We start from the raw sequence: 23315 nt of genomic DNA on the forward strand, positions 1-23315 counted from the left end.
GAGGGACGTCTCATCGACCAATCCAAGCCCACGCTGCCCGTGACGCACCTAGCGAGGGGGCGGGGCTTCGGCGGCGGCGGCCTGTGAGAGCCCGGGTGGGGGCGTGGGGGCGTGTCCGGGCCGTGTGAGGGATGTTCGGCGGCGACGGCGGCGGCGGTGGCAGCAGCAGTAGCGGCGGGGGCCGCCCGGGCTCGCCATGGTCTGAGGCGCCGCCATGAACGGAGCGGTCCCGTCGCTTTTTGACCCCAAGGAGAGGGTGTTGAAGCTGGGCGAGAGCTTCGAGAAGCAGCCGCGCTGCGCCTTCCACACCGTCCGCTGTGAGCGTGGGGCTGGGGAAGCCCCCTCAGGGGACCGTTGGGCCCGGGGGGGGGCCAGGGGCCGCGGCCCCCGGCCCCCCCCCGGGCCCAACGGTCCCTTGAGGGGTGGGAGCGCTGGCCGGGCAGGTGCTGAGGCCCGGGCGGGCATCGGGTGTGAGGGGAGGGCATGGCGCGGCAGGCGGCCGGGAGCTGAGGGAGGAGAAGGGCAGCGTGACAAAACTACCGCGGGGTTTGTTTGCGCTGCGGCCGAGCTCGGGGCACCCCGTTTGGGCAGGCACCGAAGGGCTGTCTTCTGGAGACGACCGCCCGGGGAGCCGAAATGAGTTGCCTACCTTCCTCCCGGGGTCCTGGGGCACACCTGGGAACAGAGTCCCCATGGCTGGGCTGCTGGTCCGGGATCTCGGGGAGCAATGTGGTGCAAATCAGGTTTCCATTTGCTCCTGAGAGAGCGTGTTACTGGTGAGGTGTACGGCCGTTGTATCCCGGTACTGTCCCTCACTGCTTTCTGGGTACTAACTTCACTTTTTACATTTTCCGCATCCAGAATAGGATGCGGAATAGGATTTTTCTGCTGAAAACTGAATTTGGCTGAAGCTCTGGCTTTGCCGTCTTCCCTTGCACTTAGTTTTTCAAGTTAACTACAATTCAGCAATCAAAGGTTAAAGGCAATATTAATCACGAAGCCAGTATACCCTCCCTGAGTACATAATTACTATCTAGAGAGCTGTGTGCTCAAAGATTCTGAGGGTAGCTAGGAAACAAATGCTCTCAGGATTATAGTTCTGGTAATTTAGGACTGTTGCTTCTGGTTTTGATGTCTCATTATTTATAGACTGATCCACAAGATTCAGTCTCATGTACGTTCTCTGGAGAATGTCCCGTATGCTTTCACGCAGTGCAGCGAGATGGGTAATGTGCTTTCTGTGAGCAAATGGAATGGCACTTAGTAGGATTGTCTGCAACTGTGGGAGGGGAGGAGAGGGGAGGGAGCAGGCGACAGCTATAAATGGATTTAAACAAATGCTGTAACTTGAAATTTACCCTAATTTTAAAGCTAACTAAAAACCACGTCTGGTACCTCCTACCCTTACAATTTCTTGCTGACTCCTGTAATTTGATGATTTATTCTGAAATCTGTTTTGAAATCTCTCTTCCTTTCCAACAAATGAGACATAAAAACTGGCACATTCATCAGTTCTGTCAAATGCACATGCAAAAATATCCTTCTCTGACACCTGAAGCTTTTGTTAGCAAATGAGTAAAGAGGAAGACATCTGCCGATTGAGAGCAGAAGTCTGTTTATGGACACTGGAATCAGTATCTTATTTTTCTAAAGTATTACCCACCCAGTGGCCGTATATTAAAGCAAACATTTTCTCATTTGATGAGAAACTTTGGAACTCTTTTACGCTTATCCCTGTAAGATGACGTGTGGGGTTTTGCCGTAAGCAAGGTTAGCAGGGGCTGGTACACGCGTCTTAGCTCAAAGCCTTCTGCTGTATGCATAGTCCTGCCCACCAGCTCTTGAGGCTTGGTTTTCTTGCCCGGTTGGTGTGCAAGCTGGAGCCAGCGTTCCCTGCTGTGGTCTGCGCCGCCTGGCCAGTGGTTTACAGGCAGTGTTGTTGAACTGGGAAGCTCCCCAGCTGTAACAGAGTGCTGCTGCCTGTGACCAGCAACGGGTGACGTGACAGGTTGCGAGGCAAGGCGCGCATGCCGTGTTGCAGCCAGGGAGTGTGCCGTCTGATGGGTCCCTGGTCCCTCCATGCCTCTCTCCAGCTGCGACAGGGTGCCTCTCCCCAGCGTGCGAGGCAGGGCAGCAGACATCCCCGGGCTGCGAGGCTGGCTCTGCGCCCGAGTTTGCTGGAACCACGGGTTCAAGCCCACATCTGTTACTACGTGCCCTGCAGAGCCTCTTGATGCCGTCCTGTCTCTCTAGATCTGTGCAGGCAGGCCTTTTAGCTGTAGCCTTTCCCAGTTCATTTGTGGTGGAAAATATACTTTACAGATAATGGTATGTTACGTAGCAGCGGTGCTGACACCTGAACACGTGCTCATTTTCAATGTCTCAGATTTTTTTAAAAGGACCAGAAATTGATACCTTGGGTTTTTTTTAAAACTTATTTTAATCAATACTTTAGATGTTAAAAAAGACAAAAAGGAAATTAATATTTAATTGGGAAGTAATTTCACTTTTGGCAAAAATAAATACACTGAAACCCAAGTTTTGGTCAGCTTCTGGCATGCGTGTTATAGTGAAATCAGAAATGGATACAGAAATGGATTTGAGGATTGATGTTGTTCTTTGCATTTTCAGTCACCTGTCTACATCTCCCATGTTTGGGATTGACTTTTTCAAGAACTACTTATTGATTTTTCTGGAAGCCATTATGTGAAGATTTATCTTTTTGAAATAGAACACAGCTCGTTCAGCTTCTTTAACCATTAAAACCTAAAAGCATTTTTCTAATTTCAGCTGAAAGGTGTTAACACTTACACTGAATCCTGAGAAAACCATCTTGACTTTGAATTCTACTGACTTATGGAATCATCTGGTCGGGGGAGTAGTAGATGATACACTAGCAAAAAAGGCTTTAACTTAATAGCCTCCAACTGCAATTAAAAGGTGTCTACATTTATAAGATTCCTGAAAAGCCTGTAAATAATCCAGTTTGGTTTTATATTTAGATGACTTTAAGCCTGCATCTATTGATATGTCCTGCGAAGGAGACCTTGAAGTTGGCAAAGGTGAACAGGTGACAATAACACTGCCAAATATCGAGGTGAGTGGGGTGGCTGAAGAGTGGTGGGCCTAAGGGAATGATTTATTTTGTCATAAGTATATACTGAATATAGAAGGATATGACGTTTCAGTGCTGTTTCATAGCTGCTTGTGTGATTTTTGGGGTAGAAAAACAATTGCTCTAAGAATGTAAAACCACAAAAGACCTGAAGGTTAAACAGCTGCGCTGTAACTTTAAGTGTATTTACCACATTGGAAATATGCTGTAGGATGACCCAGAAGTGTTGCGTACACAGAAAAGCTTCATGTCGATCTTGGCAGCGCAAGCTACCCCTTGGTATTTACTGCTCTAGTGCAGTTCTAAAGCAGGAAAGACTGGAAAGGGAAAATTTACTACCTGCCATGCTTTACTGCTCTGCTGATACGGTAACTGAAACCCCTCTTGGTAAAAGGAGTCCTACAGTGAGCATGCTCTCATTGGGAAATAAGCATTTAATCACTTTCAAATTAAGCTAAGCTGGGTGAAGTGCCATTCCAGTCAGTCACCAGCTCCTTTGGTCATGTCTGCTGCGAATCTAAGTTGAATTAACTGATAACATTTTTAAAGGCTAGAAATAATCACTTATAGTGAACTTATCACCACTGTGATGGATTGCTGCTCCTAAGGAAAAAAAAGACTACAGTAGTAACATTTACTGGCCTTCTGATTTAATAGGGCTCAACTCCACCAGTGACTGTGTTCAAGGGCTCAAAGAAGCCTTACCTAAAAGAATGTATCTTAATTATCAACCATGACACTGGAGAATGTCGCCTAGAGAAACTTAGTAGCAACATCACTGTGAAAAAAACCAGGTGGGTGATTTACAGGAGGAACAACTGTGCTTTACTCATTGTGAAAATTGATTTGTTAATGAGTCTAAACTGAGATACGTAACTACGCATTACTATTTTTAGCAAAATATCATTTTTAGAAAGTACCTGGCCTTGTTCAATAGAGTGAAAAGCCTGCTTTCTCAGCACACTGACTTCACAGCTTTCGAGTCTTGACTGGTGGAAGAAATGGGAATGTGGGTTTGTTTTTTTTTTTTAAATTAAAAACTGTCAGATTGTTGAAAGAGATTGTAACTATTTTCTGATTAACTTAGAGGGGGGAAAAATCTGTTTGGAAAGTAGCTTGATTACTGTATTCTGACTTCTAAATGAGAAAATAAAAAAAAAGATAAATTCTGTGACACCTTTCAGTAATATTAACAACTTGTTTTTCTCATACCAAGTTTTTGGATATTTTTGGTTTCTGCTGCTGAGTCCATATAAGTAATTTCCAGCAGAACCGTTATTAAATGATCCTGGGCAGCCAGGTATAAAAACAAATCAACTGACAAAGGGTTAAAAAGTTAAAAACACTTTTTAATACATCTATGTATAATTATATGCCAGTATAGTAACGTACCTAGAAATCTAATGATGCTATTTAGAAAGGCATGACAAATAATTCCATAACTTAAGGTACTGTGTCCCCTGTATTCTTGCCTTGTTCCTTGCATCTTGTCTTCTAGAGTAATCAAAAATCTTTGGCTTTTACACACAGAGCTGAAGGGAGCAGTAAAGTCCAGTCTCGCATAGAGCAGCAACAGCAGCAAATGCGAAACGCAACTAAGGTTCCAAACAACGTTAAAAATTCTCCACCAAAAGAAAAGATGTTTCCGTCTTCTCCTATGGATGATATTGAACGAGGTAAGCTCCACTGTCACGTAAGTTTTAGAAACTTTAGAAACTAGCAACTGGTTTTTAAGAGCCAAGGTTTTTTGTTTATGTGGGTTTTGGGTTATTTTTAGTTTGAGATTCACACTAGAAGCTGATTATGTAAGCACTTTACCCTTGTGTGGAAATGACCGCTCTGGCTCAAGTGGTAACAAAGCAGTATTTGAAACTTGCTAAGGTAAAAAAAAAAATCAGATGAACCATTAGGCTTAATAATGCCAAGGGTCTCCCTGCTCTCTCTCCTCGATTCTGTCTTCCAGTGCTACTTTAAGCAAGTATCTAGTTGGTTATGCTGGAACCAACTGAATCGCTTCCATTTTGACGTCGCTCCTCATTCTTTCTTTGCACTCATCAAATGTATAGGTTACAGTGCTTTACAACTTAAAATACATTTTAAATTACCGGATAAGACCTGTGAAAGATGAGGTTCCACTGAAAAAGACAGCTAAAAACCTGCATAAATCAACCCTTGAACAGTGCTATGTACTGTATTTTTGAGAGACTCTGGTTTTGGTTTGGTGCAGCACTCATATTTCACTTAATAGGAGGCCTTACTTCCTTTTGGAGGACAAGGAAGATGGCAGGTGGTAATTACTTGCTACAGAAATGCTGACAGGTGGCAGTTTCATTGACTGGAATTGACATCTGCCTCCCAAGATGTTCTGAATTCCTTTAAACAGATTTTTTTTTTTAGATGTGTCATTATGAAGTTTTGTGGGTTTTTTTCCATTTTGGTTTTAAACTCTGACCAGAAATCTGTGCTACACAACAGTACTAGAATACATCTAAGGTTGCGAAGAGGAAGGAGTACTTGAGTGCATGGAATAAAACGATGCTTTTTCTTGGTGGTCTGTTGTTTTGGGGGGAGTGGTGGTGGCAAACACTGCAAGTCACCAAAGTGGCTGCCAGCGTGTATCAAACTCTTGTGTAGTGCCAGTCCAGTTTTGAGTACTAGCAAAGAATGCGGAATAATTGACAAATAGGGATGGCAGGGACCTTTTAAAGTCATCTAGTCCATCCTTCTGTCCTAAGGTCAGATTTCTGACATAACTTTTTAACCTGTTCTTAAAGCTTTCCAGTGAGAGATCCTGTGTTCTCTCTGGCAGTCTATTGCAGGGCTTTGCTCTCCTTAGTGTTCAGGTGCTTCCTAATAAATAATCCGACAGTAAGCCCATTGCTACTTTCATATTTATCATGCAAGTATAGAACAGATTACTCTGCTGCTTTTGAGCAGTCCTTCATGTACCTGGGAGCTGCTATGTCTTCTCCATTTTTTTTATGCAAAATGATGTCAGCTGGTTCAATCTTTCTACAGAAGTTAAGTTTTCTAGATCCCCGATTCATTGTCACTCTCCTTTAGCTATCTTACAAGTCCAAAAACTTCCTGAAGCATAGTGCCTAAATACATTTACTGTTTCAGCTATGATTTTAGCAGTGCTGAGTTGAGCAAGAAGACTGTCTTACAGGCACTATTTATCTTTATACACAAAGACCAAATAGTATCATGTCCCATTGCAACGCTTGTCATTTCCGCAAGAGCGTGGTGTGGTACAACTGTGCCTACTGATCCGCTGTAATTCAGACTCTTCAGAAGTGCTGCCTACTTAATCATTCTTCATCCCATGGTTGTGTAACTGACTATTCCTGCTGAAGTACACTACCTTGAGCTTGTTACTAATGTTGTTTTCTTGGGTGGGGGAAAGATCAGTCTACCTTTGTTCTCTAGTATACATACAGCCCTTCCTTCACTGTTTGAAAATACTTAATTTAAATTCTGTCAGATTAAATTCTGTTAAAATTCAAGGCAGAGATCTTATTCCTCAGTTTTTGGTACTAGCTATTAGCCTTTCACTTAAAATTTTTCTCTCATTAGACATTGGTGAGAGCAGGGAGGAAGTGGAATTAAGTGCATAGGACTTGAGTGGTATCTTTCAGTTAGCTTACAGCTCCAGGTGTGTGGTAGGTCAGGTGTTTCTTTGGCCTTTCTTCTGTAGAATTAATTTTGAAATGATTTCTTGATCATTCTGCTAGCTGCATCCTATTTTTTGGCTTAGCTTTTCTGTCTTCTTTTCTGCCCTTAAGCTGTTATGTTATACACATCCTTAGTAACAGGAGGATGCGTCCATATTTTTTTTTTTTTTTCCTCCTTCCCTTCTCTTTCCTTATGTCTGAGTCAGCCATTATGATCTTTTATTGTACTTTCTCTTCTTCCTTGACATTGGGTTAGTTTGTCCTTGTAGCCATAGCCGCACTATTTCAGGTGCTGTTTTTCCTGAACACCGTTTTACTTTAGACTGGCCTTTGATAAGGCTGACTGGCCTAAGTACCTTTCCTTTAGAGTTATCAAAGGCCACTCAGAATTAGACGGCTTCATGGAAGTTTGTGTTGAAGCTTATTCTTCTGTTATCCCTTCTTCTCTTGATTAAGCTCTGAGCCATCTTGCATCTTGGTGACTTTCATCTTCAACCTCTTCTGTATTGGGTAAATCTGAAGTGAGATGAGCCACTCTCCTACTTGCTTGTTACGTCTGCTGTATCAAAACTGCTCCTGAAGTATTCCAGGTGCTTGTTAAGACCATCTTAACAAATGTCTGGGTAGTTAAAATCTCGTATAATGATGAACTTCTGCACTGAGGGTAACTCCTCAAGTTACTGTATAAAGTCTCCATCCACCGTGATTCAGTGGTCTGTTTCAGACTTCTTGCTTCAGCAGCGCCCCTATTTTGCACAGTTACCATGTGTACCCTTTCTGCAAAACTTAACTTCCTCTGTATGTTGGACTTTGGTTAATATATATCAAAAATGCATACTGTGCAGCATGATCTATCCAGTCATGCTCTCCTAAATATTGTTGTAGTCAGGTGAGTTATTTCATCAAGAATGCAAGTTGGTCGAGTCAGTTTGATCTGTTAATTTCCAGTATTTCTTGTCTACCTTGTGTTGTTCTAGCTTTTTTTCCCATCTCCAAACCTATAAAGAGAACAAGGATTTGGTGAAATCTTCCTAATAGTAAACTGTGGATGGTTCCTTTGGATATTCTTCAGGCTTAACCTGGTTTTGAGCAAAATGTCACATAGTCCAAACAAGTGTATTGGTTGTAATGCTGCACTGCTGGGAGGGATTTTGGGTGCAGCTGCAGACATCTTACAGCTAACTTACCTGTGTGATTTGTAACTGCAGTTTTTAGTCAGTGAAAGGCATCTCTGGGGGATGGGCATCATGGGGGAAAGGCATCTCTGGGCTAAGGAAAATACAGAAGACTTGCTAGTTACAGAAATAAAAATCTATGTGGGATGCACTGCCCTGTGAAACATGGGGTTAGCATTTGGGTTCACAGTCACCCTTGTTCTAATTCTTGGCTTGAAAGGGAGAAAGTGCCCAAGCTACGAGATAAGAAAACCACGTAACAGGCTGGATGCTTGCTTGTGCCTTTTTCTTTGTTCTGGAGAGGTTTGCTTGGTTTGGTTTGGTCTTGTTTGGTTTCTTAGTTGCTATAATGCATGTACCTCGCTTCTGTTGTTGTTTTTTTATTATTATTTTTTTCCTTCTTATATTTCAATTATGATGGAAGTTAACTAAGAAACAAATCCTATTGTTTGCAGAGCTAAAGGCAGAAGCCAGTATCATGGACCAGCTGAGTAGCTCTGACAGCTCATCTGACTCCAAAAGTTCTTCGTCCTCTTCATCAAGTAGTGAAAATAGTTCTAGTGATTCTGAAGACGAGGAAACGAAGCCCTCTCTTCCTATATCAATGCCGTATTTGCAGCCACAGCCTACCGTGTCTGCCATACCACAGCAGGCTGTCCCTGACAAAGATGCCAGTCATAACAGATCCCAAGAGAGCAGCGGTCATATGATGAATACACTACGTAAGTACAAAGGCTGTTCTTTTCTTAGTGCACAATTCCAGACATCAAGATTCTGAAAGGAAACCATATTGTTTTTAAGTATGTCTCTGTTATAATTAAAACTGTGGGAAGTGATGCTAGGGTTTGATTGTTCAGCAGCGGTCTGAATTAGACAGTGGGCTAGAAGGTTCTTGGTCCCCAGAGATATTAAATTAAAGCTGATGCAGTTGAAAATATTTCCTAAGTTCTTCTGGCTTCCTCCCAGTTATATACATTGGGACTGGAGAACAGTAATTTTGTATTGAAAATACTTGAACTAACAGGGCACTCCCAAAACATATGCTTGTAATTTCTTGGGTAGAACTATGGGAAAGATACTGTACTGGCAATCCTCTGAATTACAGAAGAGATGGTGTATTCTTAGCTACTTCAGTTACTATTATTCATGGCACTCTTCCACTGGACAGCATGGCAAAATTGTCCTTTGCATACAAGGAAGGAGGCGATTCGCTTTCAGGTGATACTATCTTATTCCACCCATTCAGGCAACTAAAAATGTAATTTGAAGAGTAGCTGTGATCTTCTTCAAGAAGTGGTTGCTGCGCAGCCTGGAACTGAATGCTTAGTGTATTCAAAAAAGGAGAGTTTGGACAGGAAAGAAACCCCACTAGGTAGGGAATCTTAAGTTTGCTACCTAAATAGCAGGAGTATTCAGACCTAGAAGTGAGTATTCAGCTACGGTGACTCTTTGAAAATTATTACGTTTTTAATTAGGTGCTTAGCTGCAGGCTCCCAGTTTCGAGAAATTCCCATCAGCCCTGGTTTGCAGCCTAAGATCTTTAGGGTTTATCATTTATATGTAAACTTGTTATACTGAAATTTTTAGACTCTGGCAGATTTACTTTTATTTCAGTACTTAATGGATAACATGAACAGGTTTGTTTTTTTTTTTGTAGGTAGCATTTAAATACTTAATTAAATATCTGTGCTGGTTGTTTATGTACTGCATTGACAGATAAGATCAGACTGAAAAGTCCTGTGACTTTGTGTGCAAAGGACTAAACGCTGCTTTCATTTTACTGTCACTGTAGAGAACAATGTCTTCATGTTTATAATTTGCGTAACTTCAGAGCGTGCCATTTATTTCAACCCTTATTCACAAATGGGATTTCCCATTCTTCACGCTTTAAATACAACTGTTACAAAAATGAGATTAAGCTCTATCCCCAGTGACAGGATCCCAGCTGGCAAAGCTTCCACTGAGAAATACACTTACAAGTACAGGTGGCCAAGTCCAACAGTCATAGTGAGAAAACGCTGCTTAAAAGATGACAACATCAAAACTATTACAGGCGAAGCTGGTGGCTTGATGGTGCTCGAGAACTACATTGGCAGGTAGAAGCTCTGTAGCATCAAGCCTTGGGCTTGACTATCTGAGCTTGCCTAGATCTTTAGCTTAATCCCATTCTGTTATCGTTACAGATCTATTTACTGCTTAAAACGGTTCTTCCAGTACGGTTAACGCTTAAAATACACTTCAACTAGACAAGGATCAAAAAAGTTATTTTCAAGGAGAATGTGTTTCTGTTGCTGAGGGAATTTGGCAGGAGAGTGAAACCTGGAGAAACTAAATGGATAGCACATGGTTCTAGCTTGAATGGCAAGAGTTCTCTGTCGGGGTCCTGTACAGTCATTTCTTCCATCTCAATGTTTTACAAAAATAAAATATTGAATCAACAAATGTCAGCACAAGCTGTTTGCTTGTCTAATCCTGTTTTGAGGTTTGACCGCTCATGTGCGTGACTAGTTGTGTGCACCTTGGTAGAATCAGGGCCGTACTGAGTAATTAGTGCAGTTTTCCTTTGGCTTACTGTGCGCAGGCAGAAGGCTGGGGGAAGGGTTAGAGAGCAGAGTTTCATCCTGCATGTAGAAATCGTACAGCTGAGGTTTTGTGGAACTTGCAAAACGCAGGAGGTGGTGTCTAGAGTATGGTAACCAAATACTTCTGTCAAGATATATGTGATCTACCTCTTCAGGAATCTGGGGCTCAAGCCTGCCCCTCACCCCCAAAATACTGTTTTGTTTTTTTTTTCCCCTTTCTACCTTCAGAAGCTGATTATATAGGCTCACAACTTGCCTTATAACAAAGTTTGTACATGGTGGCACTAATGAATCTGTTCTTCATAAATATTTGATCATATGTTGCTTTATGCCTACTTTTTGTTTAAACGAAAGTTATGTTAAATAAAGTAGCTTTCCAAAGAAAAACCAGCATAGGTTGGCTATTCTGGGGCCTTGTGTTATGTACATAGTATTCAGTACAGCTTCACTTCTTTTGATACTTGGTGCTGGTACAAGCAGCTAGTCATGAAATCATTTTCCCTTGTATTCGTTTGCTGTTGGTGTGACCACTAAGATCTGTGAAACACAGGTCACTTCTATGAGTTTTTCCCCATCCCCTATAACTCGCAAGAATTGATTCAGTTGCATGTGTTATAGTCACTGATTTAAAAGTTTACAAAATGTCGTAATTTGCAGTGCAATCTATTTCCCCAATTAATATTGCTAATAAGCAATTGGCATGGTGAAAACTGAATTCAAGTTTTCCCCACTTTATTGCTGCCTCCTAAGTACAACAGAGTCTAGATGGTTCTTCAGAGTCCTAGTTAAGTGAAGTTTCTATTCTTGCACCAAACCCATCTGAAAAGTACCAACTCCGGTCTGTGTTATTTTGCCATCTCTCTGAAGGTGTTTTTGGAGGTAGGGTTATAAAAATGGGGCAGAAAGTTTTCTCTGAAATAAATCCTAATGCATTATTTCTGCCTCTGGAACTTGGAGTTCTTGCTTTTTCCCATCTGCTGGTTTTCACAAGCACTGGTATTTTTGGCTGGTGTTATAGGGTTTGTGTAATTTCTATTAACTATGTTGAAATAACTTTTGAAGGCTGCAGAATCACTATTTGGAAGGTTATCTTCTTGTTCGTACTCCCAGTGCTCTCCTAAATTAGGTAGTGCATAACAGGGCTGGGATTTCTAAGAATTCACTGTAAGTTTTCCTTTGAGTGATAAATGCATTAGTTTAATTTACTAAGGCCATTCTCTGCTTTGAAGTACTGTTTCTCAGGTTCATATATTGTCCTGAATAATTATTGACAAATTACTTTTGTTCTTTCAAAATCACTTTTTAAATTTATATTAAAATAATACAGCTGCAAATGTTGTCTCTATATAGAGGATTGGAAAAAATTTGTCTACAGTAGTACTTTAAAGATTGCTGGAAACAGCCATCTTCACTATTCTTGATAAAGTGTTTTCCGTTTTGTTGCATGTACCACTTCCTAAGCTTTAGGGATGACACAGTGGAAAACAAAGGAAGGCTAAATGCAGCCACGTTAAAGACTTCAGTGTTCTGGCAGAAATGATATGCCTGATAACAAAAGATGCAATCTGAGTGTCTTGTTGGGCTTACCCTTTTGAGGTTACTTTTTTTTTACCCATCTGCAAAAGTGATCTGTGAAGAGTGCTGCAGCTGAGGATAGGGCATGTGAAAACAGGGTGCTTACTCAGTTTCAGTGATTTTTCTTTGCCTTTTAGGCCATTTCTGCACAACCTGAGATGCATTCTTTTTTTTTTTTTCATTTCTAATGGCTGTTTGGCAAGGGAAGTGTGAATAAAAGCATACTAATTGGAACAAATTCCTAAAAATGCGTGGGAAGTTGCTGGATACAATGTAGATTCTGTATAGCATGCTGCTGTATTTTTTGTTAGTTATCTGTCATCCTGGAAAGATTCCCTCCCTCCCGCCCCCTAAGCTTATGGACATCCATTGCAAGCACAATGTCGTCTTTCTTCTTACTTCCCCATTTTGAAATATATATATAGCCACCAAATTAAGGTGCTGTGTAAAATTTCTTTTGATGTTTTGTTTGTTCACTTGTTCTAAAACCTGTTTGAAATAGTAGGTCACTGATACATCTTTAAATGGTACATCAAAGAGCTGCTGCTCTTGATTGAGACACCGCTTTGTTTTCAAGCACAGCTGAGCACATTCAGATGTGTTTAAAAAAAAAAAAAACTCCTCATTTTTCACAAAACTGCATTCACCAGCAGTTTTCCCACTTATGAAGCATGAAAATGTGGGTGGCAAAGATAGCTAGGTGTTATCTTTTGTGATCTGGTGATACCAAATAAATGCACTTGTGGCTAAATGGCTTCCTTGACAAGATTTTAAAACTGTAGAAAAGCGATCTCTCTAAGGTTCTGTCACTGGGGAGTTTGGTTCTACACCTATTTATTCTCTTATCATAGAACAGTTTGGGTCAGAAGGGACCTTTAAATATCATCTAGTTCAACCCCCCTGACCTGTTTAGTATTAGTTTCTGTAAGCTTTTAATTGGGAAAGGGAATATCTTGAAAGAAGAAAAGTATTTCCTTGAAAATGACTAATACGATGACTCTCTCTCTCTTCTAGGAAATGACTTGCAGCTGAGTGAATCTGGAAGCGATAGTGATGACTGAACAAATTTTTGGCCTTAAATGTATCACCTTTTTTGCTAAACATGTCTTAGCATCTGTTTTGCACTAAGATTAGATTACCAGAGACTGGAATGAATGTCCTCGATTTTGATAATAGACATCCTAATTTTCTACTGACACATCATGTCTATAATACAGCAGCATTGATATCCTGTCAGTGCTATGGTTGTGTGTTTATCTTTCAAATTACTGTATTTACAGTAAAATTGTGTATGATCTGATTTTGATTATTTTTGCCTCAGCCACCTGTTTTACTTGAAACTGATTTGTAACAGCTAGTTACTTTATATAGATAGTTACGGAATGGAGAAATTTCTGATATTTATGGAGGCAAGTTTCCTTCCTATCATTTAAATGCTGAATGCTGATCTCGCAACTTTTACTTGGAGGGAGTGAAAGGGAGAACAACTAAACGAGGTCTGCTGTGTCAGCTACGCTTTTTGTTCAGTTCAGTTCATACCTTTAAGGAAACTGCTGAATAATGTGGTCCACTAGTGCAGTTGCAGTTTACAATTGTTCAACACATTGCTGAATTCTTAATTTCATTGTATTATAGGACTTTATATTTCTGAGCCTCAAGATTCCTAAGGGAACTTGTCTATTCTCTGCCTTTTTTATGTACCTTGAATAGGCTGGTCTTTTTACAACCTTTTTGTATCTAAATTTAGATAACTGCAGAGACAGCAATGAATTTCCTTCATTTAATTCTGTAACGGAAATCAGAAAATTTCTTTGTAGGAGTATAAAAGTAATTTAATAAAGCAATATTTATCATTTTCATGTGTCCGATTCTGTTTCTACTGGTTAAGAATTCCACTTTCTACCTGTAGGAGTCATGCCAGTGGAAGGGTCACGCAAAGAAACAGAAAGCAGTGAAAGGGTAGCTAATATGGACTCCCCACCCCCTCTGCAAGTGTTTGTCGCTTTTGCCTACATTGAGACAAGCCCTAATAAGAGCTTGCCAAAAGTTTACGGCGGTGCTAGTGTACTGATGAATGTTTATTACAGATTATATCTGTAATTCTGTGTTAGACAAGAAAAGGTGTTTGCCCAGTCTTATTTTTTCCTCATTTGAAATTATATTTCGAGACCTGAAGAAATGCAGTAGGAGTCCAAATTTCAGCCTGTGGTTTACTGCTGAAGAGTGTTGTAACTAACAGTAGCGAATGTCTGTAGGATGAATTCTGACGAGATAAATCTGCTCAGTCTTGCGCAGAAGTCTCCTTTGCTAGATTGCAGTGATCGCGTTGCAGCTCTGCCTGAGCTGTGGAGCACTGAATTCTATCGGTAAGCCTGAATGTGCGGACGTGACAAAATGCACACTCAGTAAATGTATACAATAGCTGGTACTGGACTAGCTTATTCTCTCAGCTGTGCTGCCAGTGTCAGCCCATGCTTACCTCTAGACAGATTAAGAGGCCAAAAATGCGTCTAGCCCTCGCAAAGCGACCTTTATTGGTACCACCAGGCAGAAATGAAATATGGGAAATTCTGCTTTCTGATGCTTCCCCACCTTGCGCTCTGTACCCCAAACCGTGGCACTGGTCCATGCTCTGCGCCAGCTAACAGCTTCCTAAAGCCGGTGTCATAAGAAGCAAAACGTTTTCTTGTTTATACTCACAGGAAAAAGTTAATAACCATGGGCGAACAGGTCTTTGAGAAGAAATGCGCTAACGAGCAACCGTGAGGAAGGTGCTGTGCAATAAGCACTGTCAGGTACTTGGAGCTTTCTCAAGGGAAAGGGCATTGAGTTCTCTGATGGATCGTTGCTGTTGGTGTGGGAACTCTAGCAGAGTACTTGGTTCTTGGGACCTGCCGCTAGTAAAGCCGGCCAGGGTGATGTGAGGAGCTGAGATGTTGCAGGTAACCTCAGGACTAAGGAGCAGCCCCGTGTGCGAAACAGGAAGGGGTGCATGAGAAAGCGGTGTCCTGAGCTGACGTGTCCTCTTTTTGCCTGCCCCAGTGGTTTATTTGCAGCAAAGCCTTCCTTTAGGCCAACGCTAAATTCTAATCCTAGCTAGACCAGTGATGTTTTTTTCTGAATAACAGTGAATTCAGGGTGCGTGGGAGTGAGCAGATGTGTGGCAGCACTGACCAGGCCAGGGTCTAAATCATGGAGAGTGTGCGTACTCGTGGATTATAATCACTCCTTCAGCGATAAGCCTGGTGAGTACAACCTACCTCTATCTGTATATAATTGCACTCGCGTGTATACAGGTATTTAAATACAGCTCTGGGAGTAACGCGGATTTCCAGGCTCCTGAGTCTCAGGACTGTAACCGAGCCTGTGCTATCTTTAGGATTTGATCTTTGGGTTGAAGGCTTTCTAGGATGGGAAGAGTCTGGGTTAAGCTTTTGTACAGCACGAAGCACAAAGTGATGAGTGGCCAGTTAGGCACTACCCAGTATAAATAAGTTTGTGACCTAGGTGGATATAGTCTGTCAAATGCGCAGTTGTGGTAATTCAGGAAAGGCTCCCTTTAAACATCAAGACAGGAGATAAGATTCTGAAACAGAGTTCCTATAGAGATAAGGGAAAAAAGATAACAGACCTTAAATGTGTGAAGAAAAAAGCGCTGTATGCTGGTTCCAGCCCAAATGTCTGTGATCTGACTCCCCCTCTGCATCTAAGTATCAAAGACAGGCAAGTGAGCTAAAGAGCTTGTCTGGGACTGGCCCGGATCTCGTTTGAGACTTGCTGGGGGCATTTCCTCCCCTAAGGCTTGGTTCGCGTGACCCAAGCAGTGCTGAGCCCCCATATCTCCTACTGCAGGGTGTTCCCAAACGGCGGGAGTGAGGAGGTGGTTGGCTGCGTCGAGGTGTAGAAGCGTGAATAAGGGAGGCATTTTAGCAATAGAAAACCAGATCAGGTTGTCTTTTTGGTCTTGGAATTTTTTTTTGGACGCTGATTTGAAAATTCTTTTCTCCTCCTTTAAAAACAGTTTTATTCCTGTCATGTCAACTTAGCTAGCAATGAATAAAATCAGCAACTGCTGTAGGTTCCTGTGACCACTGTTCCTATGACCTCCAAGTGCCTCTTTCAAAATAATCTTCCGAAATATATCTGGTTCTATCTTGTTGCTTTCAGCTATTTTGTCTTTATATCCAGAGATATAAAGCATATGTGTGTGTATGTGTCTCTAAGCAGAAGATACATTTGAAGAATATTTTATTTTGACATTATATATTTTATTGTGACATTATAATTAAGCTGTTGTGTATGTTTTGGATTTGAGGAACATCTGCGTATCGCTCACATCGATAAATCAAAAGTATTTTCCAAATAACTTCAAAATTTGTTAGCCTTCTGACCACTGCAGTGCGAAGGACCACTGCAGCCGCAGCTCACCTGAGCCCTTCTCTCTGCGTGGCACCTGGTACGTGCACAATTTGTCTAGTTACCACCTCTTCAGGGTTGTAGTATTCAGCCCCTGTTGAGTCCTGAAATGGTGATTATGCGTGCTTACCAATTGTAACTACCTGGCCTGGCAGCTTCCAATTTTTGTAAGAAAGATCTCTGTCTTACTCTTGTTTTTCAACGAGAAAAGCATCTTGGGGCAGGTGGCCAGGCTGAGGTGATCTCTTCAGGGCAGCTCTGGCACCGCTGTATTCCACAACTAACACTGGGATTGCCATTTACCTGGGGGTTTCTGTCTGTCTGTAATTCCCTCTTGAGATCCGTGCCCCTAATGCTGTAATGGGCCTTTAGGAAGTTCTGCTTTACAAGCATCAAACTCAATATAATGTCCAAGCATTTGGTAATTGTTTGGTAAGTAATAATCTCATTTCCTGCATAATCTCTGAAAATTATTTTGATGCTTAGGCATGGATTACTGAAAACAGCTGCTCATCAAAACCATGGTACAGCATCAGCTGGAGCACAGCTCATTGCGGAGTTTATTGTCAAGGCACTTGATATGATCAGCTTTGTTGCATGAGCTTTGTTTTTTGTTTTGGAGGAAGGTGGGAGATAACCATTTTTCAGATTAAAGGACTTTAGTAAGTCACTTCTGTGCTAACAGACAGTGAATCATCTTGAGAAGAGAGCAACAGTATTTTTAAGAAGAATTATTTGTTGGATCTTTCTTGACTGGTTTCTGGGGAACCAAACATGAGCAGATCATCTCAGATAACAGTTTGCTTTGCTTCTCAAGACTTTGGCCCACAAAAATTGTATCATTTCTGGCCAACGCTTTTTATTTTCTTTAGAAATTCTACGGGAAGGTTTCTGAGAATAGCCAAGCAGACTTTTGAATCTTCTTATAAACCAGAGATGAGGATGCCTAGGCTGGACAGAAACGAAGAAGCCCAGAGGAGGAAAGAGAAGATGACTTGGCTCATGATGGTTCCCAGGCTGGATGCTTGCAGTACATGTGAATTCCTCCTCTCACCATTTTTTGAGGTCATTCAGCTAACGACGTAAGGTGCTGAGGACAGTCTAAGTAGATATGGAGTTCAGACCAGCTTTTTGAGGAGATGTAAAGAGAAGAATGAGAAAATGCGAGGTTTTGAATAAGGGCGTTTGCATTTTGTTAAAATGTATGTTCCTCCTGCTTTGGGGAAGGTAGGGGAAATGCGAAAAGAAGGTGAAGATGTACTGAAATGAGGAGAAAAAAGTGAGAAATGATAATTTCTTTCACAGTTCAGACCTAAAACTTGATAGGGGTAGTCATCCGCATCCGAGAGGAGGACTGAAAGACCTATGTGTCTCAGCTAGTATTCTGCCCAGTTCAATGAAACCATGATGACAACTTCTCCTGGTTGTTAACTGGTTAGCAGTTCTGTCCCGTGTGACCTTGGTCCCTCTGCGTAAGAATCATTCATGCTGGCTTGGGTATTTGCAGGCAGCAGCCCCTTGCTTAGCAGCCATACGCACAGGAATGGGCTGAATTAGCGGAAAGCTCTAAAGGCTCTGTTAGTGTGTCTTTTATTTCACCGCTTGCAGATTCTGGTGTTGGAGAAAAGCTCCTGGAGGGCAGACTCAGAGCTCAGGGTTTGTGTCAGCAGAGAGAAGTATTCAGCTCCTAAGCAGAGATACCAACTTCACACAGGGTTTTCATAAAACCCGTGCTACATCTGCGGCAGTGAAGGGTCTGGCCTGCTGGGAACAGCGAGGGCTTGGGCTCTAGTTGTTTCTGTGGTTTTCTAAATCCATAGAAGAAATGAGCATGTTCTCAGATTTTCCTTCTCTGAAAAGCAAATCCCTCTGCTGTGGCGAGGCAGGAATGGAGGTTAGAGGCAAAGATGAAGGAGCCTTTCATTCAACAGAGAAGGCTTTGTTGATGCACAACACATACCTGGCGAGTTAGCCACCGAGACCTCTCCTGACTTGCTTTGAACAGGGGCCCTTGTTACAGAACCTGTTCTCCATCTCTCATCTCCCATATGCTGTCTTTGCTGTGCAGCTTGGTTTGTCTCCCGAAAATTCATACCTGGCTTGTTCTCATAAGCGTGCTTACGCATGACAGAGGATTATTTCCTCCCTCTAAGAGATGAGGCCTTCTTCATGCTGTTATTTAAAGTTTAAAGAAAAGTGGAGTGTCTTAAAAAGGTAATTAAAGAAGACCCAACAACAACCCAAACTGTTCTTTAATCTCTTTGGTTTCACTTCCACATGCTGTGTATCTTGTTCTACCAGTTTCAATGCTCTTGCAAAACAGTTGCACAATGACTTCCTTCTTAGCAACAAGCAGAATTAACCTCGAGCTCACCTAATTGGCCATACCTTTTCTAAGACCCTCAATGTACTGAGTTTCCAGTAAACTCTGCAGCCCCCCCTTTTTCCTGCACCTTTTCATTGCCACAGCTTTTGGAATAAATACTCATGGACATCCTCATATATGACAACTTCCAACTGCACGATAACCTGAGGGTTTTTTCTTGCCCTGGGCGAAAGTTACCAATAGAAACATTTAGCTACCATTTCATAAATGCTTTTTTTATAAATACTGGTTATCAAAAATGTTTCCCAAATGTGACCTGAATGTAGGTGGGGAAAACTCCATGCAGATAGCAGCTACGCTTGTGTTGCTCCCTTATTTGAGCTCCTTTCCCCCTCACAGCCAGACCTTGCCTAGTAACCTTCACCAGGATATGGTATTTGTCAAGGATACTGACGATCAGTGGCTGTGGCTATGTTTAACCGAGGATGCAAGACCGTTAAGCTATTTAAGAAGTTCTTGCCATAATGAGTACATTTTAGAAAGTACCACCTGGAAGGAGCGTACTGAGCTTAGTGGGGACTTTTTATCCCCGTTAATTTGTAAAACAAAATGACTGCTAAAAGCTTAAAACCCATCCCTGCTTTTGTACTTTCCATTTGACTCCCGCCTGGTGATGAAACAACAGCTACTCGCAGGTGAATAATTGAGGTCCCCGAGAGAGAAACTTGTTAAAATTTTAATAATGTCTTGGCTATATTTATAATTCTGTAAAAAGACTCTGAGCTGAGCGAGCCAAAGAATCTGCTATGTTACATCAGAGCCTTTGATCCAAATGACCTCTGTTCTGGAAACGAGAAGTGCTTATGCTGCACAAATCCCTCTAAACCCAACAAAAATACGTGTGAGATTGTCTGTGCTGTACTGGAGAACGATCACCATCAGGTAGCTTTGGCCGCTGTTAAATGGGAGCAGCTCTGCGATGGGAGGTTGGCAAACAGCCAGCGTCTGTGGGATGTGTACGAAGGCGCTGGTGGATGGATCTGATGCTTCCTGGGACCTTGAGAGCAACCCCCAGGCAGGTGCGTTGGTCGCTGGAAGCACAGAGACTGCAAACCGCTCCCTCCTGCATGGTAGCTTGTGAATCTCCTGGGTCTTATCAGCAGCTCACACCAGGCAGAGACCTCCTGCCTGATATAGATGCTCAGCTGCAAGAGGCTGCCTCGCAGCTGTGTTGTCTTCACCTTGTACTTCTTTGACGAGGAGGAGGGGCTGTATAAATGGTAAATTTGTTTTCCAAGCTAAATGAAAACTGTAATTTCAAGCTTGCTTGCCTTGGCACCTCTCACACCTTTCCAGTTTATAGGGGTAGTGGCAGGGTGCTCGGCAGGGAGGGAAATATTTTGTTCATCCCAGAATAAGGTGAGGTGACTGTTCAAGGTAGCCCAGTGGCTCAACAGCAGGACTCACTGCTGGACTCTGCTCAGGTGACAAAACCACACAATTTAACACCCAGCCAGCTTGTTGCACTACTACAGCCTCCCCAGACTGCCACACAACACGGTTCCAGTGACATCAGGCCACTTGGTCTCACAGGTTCCTTTCTCCCCATACTAGCATGAACTTCCCTCCTCTCTCCTCATGGGAGAGGGTATTTAGGATTGTGTTAACTGCATCTGGTATGGGGAATTGATAATATGCCCCTGCTCCTTCCTGGCTTTGCTGAGGCCTCCTTAGCCTGGTCTCATGGAGTAAAACACTGGAGTTTTTTCTTTCCACCTTCCCACTGCATCAGGGGAGGAAATTAAAAGCACCTTTGCAATGCATACAGCTGCTCCACTCCCTCCGAATGGGGGAGGTGGAGGCAACTCTTGTGTCCCTCAGCCTCAGTGGCCAGGCCCACGTCAGGTACCTTCTCCAAAGGCTGAAGCAGGACTATGCTGAAGTCAAGCTGGAGCCACAAGGGAACATCTGGGTTACTTTGCACGGTGGTGTGTGGTTGGGCAGCCCATGAGGTGAAAAGAGAAACGGGGCATCTATGTGCCCTCTCCTGGTCTCCCCTATCTCCTTGACTTGGCCTGGGACAGCTCTGTAGCAGTGCTGCATTGCTTCCTTGCAGACACACAGCTGCGATGGGTGGCAGGTCCTGTGTCCATAACCAGCGGGCATGACTCTCACCCTACTCTTCATGCAGCTACTCTATATTGGTCCAGTTGATGCAATAGTATTTTACGTCATTGCCGTGTCCCTTCTGACAAAAGGGAACGAGGCCCAGTCCTCCTAAAGGTGCCACTTCCAAAGCATAAAGAAAGCGCACCTCAGAAGGGAGCCAAGCCATGGGAACCACACCAGGTAGTCCTTCTCCCTCGGGGTCTGAGTTAGTCACGCATCCAAGCTCGCAGTCCTGTCAGGGCATAACCCACCCAGCTGCATGGTCTCCCAGCCTCCGGCACTACCATCTGTGAGGAAAGAAAAATCATAAAATGCAAATGTTTGAGTCACAAATAAAGGGTGGGTGAGTAGGATTAGGTGAGGCTGTGCTGACTAACCCACCCCAGCAACAGGCAAGTATCGCTCCCAATTTGTTCTGAAGGAAAGGGATCTGGCTCTGCTGAAGCTCAAGGTGGCATTGGAAGGTGCTGCTGGTGCAGAAACGTCTTGACTCTGATCCTGGGCCACCCTGCCAAAATGGCATCCCAGGCCTGGGTCTGGCTGGACTTACATGGAGACATCACAAAATCGATGGTAAAAAGCAAACCAGGGATATATTGTGGCTACTGCTGCCTGTGACAAAGGAGAGTTGAATCCCTTGAGGCAGAAGCAATGTATCTGTGGCCCAAAATGACTCATTAGGAGCTATTTCAAACAATCGGCATCTTTGTATTGAAAAGGCATGTCCTGATGAATTTGGAAGGACGCAATTTCGGATTATTTTATAGTCTGCTGTGTAAAGCTGTACGCAGGGTTAATGACAGTTTAGTATTAATTGTGTATCTCTGGCAATTTGCAGAGAGACATTTGTCTGACTAGAATCTTGTTCCTGCTTTTAACATTACTAGTTCTTGAACAACAAAACAACTGGAAATTAGAGCACTGCTTTCTCAAATGGCTTTCTCTGAGGCCTTCAGGGTATGAAACAATTAAGCGTTTCATTGTGAGGCCCTGTATGGACGGCATAAAATTTACTCATCTCCAGCCCCAGTGCAGCCTCCCCCAGACGAGAGTGTGATGGCTGTTTGTTAGCGACCGGCAGTGCCAAAATAACTCTTTGGAGAGGCAGGCTTACAGATGGCTGACACCGGGCTGGGAAGCAAGGAGACAGTCAGGACCTATTTAGCAGTAAACCAGCTTACCTGGTCAGTCACACTGACAAACAGATGCATAAATACTAAAGTGCGGCTTCTTATCACAAGCAACACGCGTGAGTGGGGTCCAAGACCTGGCTGCTTTGAATTTCCATGAATTAGGTGGTAATGTATTAGCTGTGTTAAGATAAAACCATGCGTCTGCAAGGCCTGCTGTTAACTGTCTTTTGTGTGTGCGCGCTGAGATACAGACAGCTCCGAAGAGCGAGCATTTGGTGCTGTAGATTCTGGTCTCGACTTCAACAGGATGAAGACAACTGTTACACAGAAAATGTTCGGTGAAGAGCACTTGTTCAGTGCAAGGGAGAAATGGTTGATAAACTTCATTTTTCATTTACAACAGCTTTAAATGCCTCAGGGTAGTAACATGGATTTTAAATTCTGACCATCATTTAAATTAATTGCAAAATTCTAACTGACTTCAGTGTGACCAAAATCACAACTTGAATTTACAAATATCCAAGTGGCATTCTTCAGGGCACGGAAAAGTAATTTCCATGGGGATTAGATACACACATGACGACTTCCAGAGTCGCCTTCCCTAGCTTACTTCAAACGACTGGTGTGGTTTCATTGGTCTTTCTGCACTTCACTCTTCTGATGGCCAGCAGGACTGTTCATCCCTATGCACTAGCGTAGCTGGGCCGTCAGTGGGAAGCGTATAAAGGTCCTGAGAGCATCCCCTTTCCTTGGGGCTTTTGGTACCTGGGCTTGGGCCGAGCTAGAGCCAGTGGAGCCGAGGGCAGCCCCCTTCCCTTGGTGACCGTGGGGAGAGGCTCCCAGCCAGCGCTGCAGGAACTCGCTGGCGAGGCTACCATCTCTGCTGCTGCACTATCACGCTCGGCTCCTGGCTCCCCATCCCTTGAGGAGCAGCCAGCTCGTTTCCAACAAAGAGGAAGTTTAAATCCAAGCAGTTGTGTTTTTTTTAAAAAAAAACCCTGCAATTAAAAGACACCCCAGTTGACGAAAGTACTTGCATTTCATGTGCTTGCAGGTTTCCAAAAGCCTAAACTTGGCATCCCAAATAGTCCAACGGATTTGACCAGACTGATCCCAAGTATAGTTTGTACCCTATCTGGGCAAACCTTTA

General features: G+C 43.0%; 1 protein-coding gene across 2 annotated transcripts; it reads left to right on the forward strand.

Moving 5' to 3' along the window:
• Positions 1-125: 125 nt before the first annotated feature.
• EAF2 (ELL associated factor 2) lies at positions 126-13976 on the forward strand. Of its 2 annotated transcripts, XM_087732669.1 has the most exons (6): positions 126-317; positions 3003-3097; positions 3773-3909; positions 4646-4791; positions 8420-8686; positions 13136-13976. In XM_087732669.1, exons 1-6 carry the CDS (start codon positions 215-217, stop codon positions 13180-13182), a joined length of 795 nt encoding a protein of 264 aa, XP_087588795.1. In that variant the 5' UTR covers positions 126-214; the 3' UTR covers positions 13183-13976. The 2 variants fall into 2 exon arrangements, with proteins under 2 accessions (XP_087588795.1, XP_087588796.1); XM_087732670.1 differs by lacking the exons at positions 126-317; positions 3003-3097 and adding an exon at positions 4012-4124 and having other exon boundaries at positions 3791-3909.
• The last annotated feature ends 9339 nt before the right edge of the window (positions 13977-23315 follow it).

The sequence above is a fragment of the Nipponia nippon genome, unplaced genomic scaffold, assembly GCF_047370975.1.
Source record: "Nipponia nippon isolate SJK-2023a ecotype South Korea unplaced genomic scaffold, ASM4737097v1 scaffold_5, whole genome shotgun sequence".
Classification (NCBI taxonomy): Eukaryota; Metazoa; Chordata; class Aves; order Pelecaniformes; family Threskiornithidae; genus Nipponia; species Nipponia nippon.